General features: G+C 34.6%; 1 protein-coding gene across 5 annotated transcripts in view; it reads left to right on the forward strand.

Moving 5' to 3' along the window:
- SCLT1 (sodium channel and clathrin linker 1) overlaps positions 1–6776 on the forward strand; it is a 145490-nt gene extending 138714 nt beyond the window's left edge. For all 5 annotated transcript variants that reach the window (XR_011537170.1, XR_011537169.1, XR_011537168.1 and 2 more), the window contains 2 exons: positions 2299–2394; positions 6247–6776. Coding sequence is in view for 1 of the 5 variants with exons in the window: in XM_008521413.2 (XP_008519635.1) it covers positions 2299–2394; positions 6247–6309 (159 nt within the window). In the remaining 4 variants the exon portion in view is untranslated. The remainder of the gene's footprint in view (positions 1–2298; positions 2395–6246) is intronic.
- The last annotated feature ends 967 nt before the right edge of the window (positions 6777–7743 follow it).

Here is a 7743-nt window from a genome sequence, read left to right on the forward strand (position 1 = left end):
TTCAGTGTTTCAGAGAATGTGTTAGGATCCTCTTTATTTCTATGCATGCCCAAGATTTTTTTTTAACCCATTTCTCTAATTTTGTTTTAATCCATCACAAAAAACATGCAGAAACTACTTTTGCCTACTGGAATATATTAAAATATTCTTTTAGATTAATGCTTTAGAACTAAACGTAGCAATAGTTCATCATGTTTTTCTTTGAAGCTTTTAAAAAAAATAAACAATTTTAGATTATGATTAGAGCTTTCTGGAACTCTAGTTCTTTATTTGATGTTCCATATTTGAATTGATCTGTTGGCATTTCATTAATAGGCTCTGTGGCCCACTATCTCTTTGTGGCCTTCTGTAGGAGCCACAGTGAAATCATTACTCTTAGGTTTCATAGCATTATATATTGATATGAGCCATCTAGAAAACTATGGCACAATAGACATTAAAATACTCTTTGATGTAGTTCCCACTTCCAGGAATCTATTCTAAGGAAATAATTTAAAATATAAAAAACGTGTAAAGGAAGATATTCAACACAGGAATGTTAATAAAATTGGAAGATCAAAAGCAACTAAAATGGTCAATTGAAAAGGAACAGTTGCATATATTATTATGCAACTAATAATATCTGGACTGTCCCTTAACCATTATGGTAACAACATAGAAAAATGTACATTATATGTAGTCTGATTGTAACTATGAAAATGATTATTATAGATGATGGGATTTTTTTCCCAAAATTTTCTCTCGTGTCAATGGTGTGCCTTCTAAGTTTAAGACTACATATTTAAATATCCTGGTAAATTGGAATAGCCAATATAGTTCTCTTCATAAAATTTAATTTTGCTTTTGGGCACAATAAGAACTATAATAAGCTCATTTTAACAGAATACTGTTATTTTAGCATTTTATATTACTAGGCATGACATTTACTGTTATCACTTGTATGTCAGGACATGGGAACTACCTAGTTCTTCACAGAAGGTATGTTTTTCTTGCTTTTCCTAATTTGGCTGGCGTTATTCTTTCAATTCAGGCAAGCGCCAGAAAAACTATAACAATTCTAGTTGTACAAAAAAATTTTTTTCAGGCTAGCAAGTATGAAAAGGACAAATAAATTTTTTAACTGATAGATCCTTTGACCTGTTTGCATGACAGCATGTCCTGACAGATTCACATTCATAATGCTTGTATCGTTTCCTGAGGCTGCTGTAACAAAGTATAACAAACAGGGCAGCTTAAACGACAGAAGTGTATTGTCTCAGCGTTCTGGAGGCTGGAAGTTCAAAATCAAGAAGTCAGCAGCGTCAGTTCCTTCTGAGAGCCCTGAGGCCGGATCTGTTCCATGCCTCCCTCCTAGCTTCTGGTAGCCTCAGGCGTTCTTGGCTTGTACACGGTGTTCTCCCCATCTTCGTGTCGTCCTCCCTTTGTACACATCTGTCTATGTCCAAATTTCCCCTTTTTTTTTGAAGACACTAGTTGTATTAGATTAAGGCCCACCCTAATGACCTCATCTTAACCTAATCGTCAGCAAAGACCCTATTTCCAGATCAGGTCACATTCGTTGGTACTCGAGGTTAGGACTTCAGCATCTTTCTTGAGGGACGTAATTCAACCCATAACAATGCCCTAGTAACTCAGTTGACCCCAATGTCCTCTGGATATACAAATGTATTGGGGAGACACATAGAAACAGAACTCTTCTCCTTTTGAATAATACCTTTCGCATATAAATCATTTAAGACAAACCTAACTCTTTAAAAATCAGGATTTCTGGAATGAATATTTTCTGTTCTTTGAATTTTAATAATGACAATGTCTCAATTTCCCTAGAAGCTTGCCCTAGCCTAGTGGTTATAAGTGCGCTAGCAAACAGCCTCAGCACCACCTAGAACTTGACAGAAGTGCCGATTCTCAGGACTCCTCCCACCCCTACTGCAGCTCTGGGTCTGGAGGCCCAGCAGTCTGTTTTGACTCTCCAGGTGATTCCAAAGAAGTGGTCTAGCATCTCAAGGTTAACAGATCGAAAACTGGAAGTCTTGTTCTTAACTTCTGATTCACTTTGCTTTGCGATGTAATTCACTTTCTCTAGTGGCATGTGGAGGAAAAAAAAATTTCATCAGAATGTAAAACCAACTTTGAAGTTTGAAGTTCATAACTTGAAAAATGTAAATTTGGAGATATGTTATCTTTGCATTTTGTAAGTGGTAAAATGATGTCCAGATTTTTCATTGGTTATTGCACAGAACATCTCCGTGTCACATATGGATTTCTAACTTGTTTGTTTGTATTTCCCCTTAATAGAATGAAAAGTTAATTCTAGAGCATCAAGAAAAAGCCAACAGGCTTCAAAGGCGTCTCAGTCAGGCGGAACAGAGAGCTGCTTCAGCCTCCCAGCAGGTAGGGAGCTTCCTCATTATTGCTGGACAGTGAGTAGTCTGGCGAGATCTAAGATGAGTTCCCAGAGAACTAGTAGTTTTATTTTTACTTGATTAAACTATTTAAAATTAGTCTCTTTAATATTTGAAGTTGAAAAAGTAAACTTCAGAAACAGAAATAAACATCAATCTCCTCCAGTTGACACCTAAATCTAGAACTGCACTGTTCTCGATATATGATATCTAGATAATATAATATGTATATCTAGGTATATCTAGATATATATATATATGATAGCCACTAGTCACAAGCAGCTATTTAAATTAAAATTAAAATTAAATAAAATTAAAAATTGAAATCCTTGGTCAGACTAGCCAGATTTCAACTGCTCAATAGCCATATGTAGCTATGGCTACATATTGGACAGCATAAATACAGAACAACTCTGACATCACTCAGAGTTTTGTTGGACAGCACTGCTCTGGAAATATGTTCTATCTAAAACTAGGCAGGTATTCACTGACAGATTTGGAAGTAGATAACATTGCTTTGAATGTAATATTTCAAATTGCACTAACTCTGTTTTTCCTGTAGTTTTTAAGTGGAAAAAAATTACTTGACTTATAGGTTAATTTCATTCAATGCACATTTGTATATGACCTTATGAACCTAAAATACAATATAAAAGTTGTCCAATGGGAAATAGAGTGAAAATGTAGAACATCAATGAAATACTAAGGGGTAATTACTCAGAATACACACACATCATATAAATGAAATGGGCCATTTGTTCTAAAGTAGGAGCAATAGGCCTCTTATTAGGAACAAAGTGAGACCAGTTTAGTGATTATAAAGATAGACTGGAAACAAACAGTTTAGATAGATAGACAGATAGATAGAAACAAACAAACCAAGTTACTCCATTATTAATTATATTTGGTTATACATGTACTGTTTCAATCAAAATAATATTATTCTTAGATATTACAGCATTTCACATATAGTAAAGCAACTCTAAATAATTACTGAATTCAGTTTATGTTCATGATGTTTATAGATTTTTTTTTTGAAGTCTACTTCTGGTATGAACATAGCATGGCACTTAAAGAAAATCCAATAATAATTTGCCTTTCTGTTCCCCTTCCTCTTGAAAGTAATTATAGCTTTATCAAACAAATTTCATTTCTTATGAAATTATGAATTAATGGGTTAATTAATTAATCATTCAACAATTCATTCATTCATTTAGATTATAAGGTAATGAGAGCCAAGGTGTACCAGGCAGTATCTTGAGAGTGTGTGTTGTGTTGTCAGGCAAATAGCCTAGTGCCATTAAGTAGCCATGTGATTTTGGGCAATTTCAACTTCTAAGCCTCAGTTTCTTCATTTTTAATGTAGAATAATAACATTCCTGTATAGATTTATTGAGACATCAAAGGAATTAACACATATAAAGCAGTTAACATAGTCATTAAGTGGTAAGTAGATACTTAGATATATAAGAAATTAAATGTCTATATCACAATTATTAAAGCTTCAAGTTTACCTCTGAGGAATATGGTAGAGAAAATGCCTCCTTAAAATCAACTACCTTGAGTTCTATAATAAAACAGGTACGGTTACAGAACCTTAATTATATAATCCAGTTGGTATCTAGTTTAGTCTCCATCCTGACAGAATTAAACCTAAACAGTCCAACACTGATGTTTCTCCTGTGACTTAAACTCTATGATGGCAGAGATTCCACCATTCTCTTTGTGAGCTTTTCTCCCCATAATGTTTTACCACTAACCACTTCACAAATTTTTCCATGTGCTTTTCTCCTTCCATTGTGTTCTCATTTGAAGATGGAAAGTAATCATTCAGCATTCTCCCAATATACAAAAAGGAATTTATTCCCTGGAGTTAATATTTTTTCCTGTCCTAAATGAGTCCAAGTCATAAACTTTCTTTATGAGATATATATTCAGTTTTTTTATATCTTTATCTTTACCTTCTCTGAATTCTTTCTAATTTTCCCATTTTCCCCTAAAGCTAGAAATAATACCCTGCTAAGAGCCTGATATTTAATAAAATAAAGGAGTTAAAAGATTATTATTGTCTCTAACATGTCATACTTACCATACTTAGCACGAGCCCTGCATTGTCCTGATTCGGTCATGCTCTAAATGTGCTGTTCTGGTTAACTTCCTGTATGTTCTTCATCCGTCTTTGGCCTGTGGTTATACATTCTGAGTGTAACAGTCTATACTATTAAATGCCATACTGTGTTCTTTTGACAGTAGGACATTTTTAAAAATCAATGTGGTGAAGCCTTTCTAGGCAAGAACACAAAACTTAGAAACTATGAAAATAAATTAATAAATGTGACTATGTAAAATTTCAAATTTCTGCATTTAAAAAAGTCATAAAGCCAATGACAAACTGAGAAAAAATATTTGAAACACATATAAAGAAAGGCTAAGATCCTAAACACGTATAAAAAGTGGCTAAGTAAAAAAAAAAGTGCTACAGTATGATAGACAAATGAGTAAAGAATATTTACAGAAAAGGAAAAACAGATGGCTTTTAAACATTTAAAAAGATGCTCCTCCTCACCTATAAGACAAATACTAATTTAAACTGTAATTACATATCATTTTTCACCTGTCAGTTCATGAAGTTTGGTAATACATTGTGCTGGCACTTTCCCGCATCATTAATGGTATTGGTACCACCTCTTTGGAGCCCAGTTTGTCAGTATTTCTCAAAAATTGTAAATGTATGTAACCTTTGACCTGGCAGTTCTAGGAATTTATTCTGGAGGTGGTGTTCTTGCACCTAGGCAAGTCTGTGCAAGGAAGCATGTAAAAATACTAATTGCAACATTGCCCATAATTTTAAAAGATGAAAAACCATCTAAATGCCCGTCAACAGGAAACGAGTTAAATTATGGAGTATCCATACAAGGGAAAGTTTGCAGCTGTTAAGAGGAATAAAGTAGATCTCATGAAAGTATTTCTAAGGTAGATTGTTTAGCCAGACAAAAATAAGATGAAAAGTGTGTATAATACTTTATCATTTTTTAAATAAAAAGGGATGAGGAAATGTATGCGTATATTTTTATAGAATATTTCAAGAAATATACTTAGAAACTGGAAATAGTGGTTGTATCTGGAAAGAGGGCTATGGATTGAAGGACAGCAATGGGAAGACTTCCTTTATGCTGTATATACTGTTAGATTTTTTTTTTTACTATGTGTCTATATTGTCAATTCCGATTAATATTTAAAGATTATTTTCCTATTAGACTTTTCTTACCGTGATCTACCATCATCTTTTTATTACCATCTGGCTCACACTCACTTTGTGTCTTGACCACTTTTCTGATTAACTTTTTTTTGCCGGGGGGAGGTGAGGAAGATTGGCCCTGAGCTAACATCTGTTGCCAATCTTCCTCTATTTTGTGTGTGGGACGTCACCACAGTATGGCTTGATGAGTGATGTGTAGGTCCGTGCCCGGGATCTGAACCTGCAAACCATGGGCCACTGAAGCAGAGCACATGAACTTAACCACTACGCCACCAGGCTGGCCCCTCTGATTAACTTTTATCTAGATATTTTTCATCCATCTGTGAAATATGTTTTGGAATTCTAAGGGTATCACTCTGAGCTATGGAATGTCCTATTTGACATGCATATCTCTAGTGTAATACAGACATTTTAAAGTCCCAAGAGTAAAATAGAAATGAATACAAAAAGTGACCTCTTACAAGATCCCTTCCAATAAGCTTATTTTTAATAATTGAAAGTTGTGATGCATTATACTTTGTATTACTCTAAGATTTTCCATAGAAGAAGTAACTACTTACTGATTGTTTATTTTAATTGCAGCTCAGTGTGATTACAGTGCAGAGAAGAAAAGCAGCCTCCATGATGAATCTGGAAAATATTTAAAAATATTCATAGTTCCCTCACAGAACTTTAGACTATTTTGTTGGACTAGAAGTATATTGAAATGGTAAAACCTGCAGAGAATGGTTAAGGCTTGTGTCATTTTGCATAAGCATTTTCCATTCTGTTTTGAGGGTTATTGGAAAACAGAACATGAGCTTCCTGTAAGTAAAGAAAATATAATCCCATATTGAGCTTCAGTGGAGAATAAAGCCAGCTGAGAAGAACTCATTGCCTTCAGCAACGTGTCCATTTTTTGATTCCCCCTTTTTCCCTTGGAAGAGCATATTAATTTTCAAACTATGGTAATCATGAGAAGGAGATTTTAAGAAAAATTTTAATTTTAATATTCCAGCTTGCAAGATTTGAGAATTTTACATCTAATTGTTACTCCTAACTCATTTTTAAAGTTCCCAAGTATCCGTTTTATTATGAACTCATAAATGCAATAAATTATGCACTTTCTAAAATGTTGCTGTCAATTATTTTAATGTATAATTGTAGTGATTCATTTTTAACTTACACAATTTCAAATATTTATAAAATATTGATATTTAAGAATTTGGGAGATTTTTTTTTTTTGCTATTACTCAAAGCAGTACTATCAAATGGAATCTTAGGTTCTGAGAATGTGTGGGCATTGAACTATTGCAGTACTGTTGATTTTCGAGATCCGTGTAATTCATTAGTCTCTGCTCCTAGTTTGAACTTGGTGCACTCTGCTTTCTGGTGATTAGAGCAGATACGTTTGCATCTGGTTAACAAGTTAGGAGACTGTCCAGATAAAAGATAATGAATTGAGTTGGAGGTAACGTGAAAACATTCATGCATAAATATTCAACCAGCATTCAAAAGTTTAGGACTGGTGCTAACAAATTGGAGTAGTCATGAGGTCTTTGTCGTGGAGCTCAGGACGGAAGCCATGGAGTGTAGGGGCTTGCCGTGGGGCCTTATGTGATGGGTCTAACTACCTCTTCCCCTCCATTTCTTGTGCTCTAGCCCTGATGTTGGCCTTCTTTTAATTCCATCAATACATCATCCTGCCTCTCCACACAGGATCTCTGGACATACTTGCCGTTTCTCACGTTCTTCAGATCACTACTCAAACACCATTGCCTCAGAGAGCCTTCCTTAGCCTCCAGACTACGTTAGGTCCCTTATTGTATTGCTCTTAATAGTATGTTGTGTTTTGCCTGCATTAACACTTATCAAAATCTGTAATGAACTCTGGGAAATTTTTTCTTTAACGTCATGTCCCTCCCAACAGACTGCAGGCTCCCTGAGAGCAGGACTCATGTCTACGCTCACTCATCGTTGTATTCTTACACTCAACATAGTTCCTGGCACATGGAGAGTATTCAGTAACTGTTTGTTCAAAAAGGGAAAAAGAGTTTTTAAGGACAGGGCCTTAGAAAACATCTTCCTTTGTTGAATGAG

Source organism: Equus przewalskii, chromosome 2 (genome assembly GCF_037783145.1).
Source record: "Equus przewalskii isolate Varuska chromosome 2, EquPr2, whole genome shotgun sequence".
NCBI lineage: Eukaryota > Metazoa > Chordata > Mammalia > Perissodactyla > Equidae > Equus > Equus przewalskii.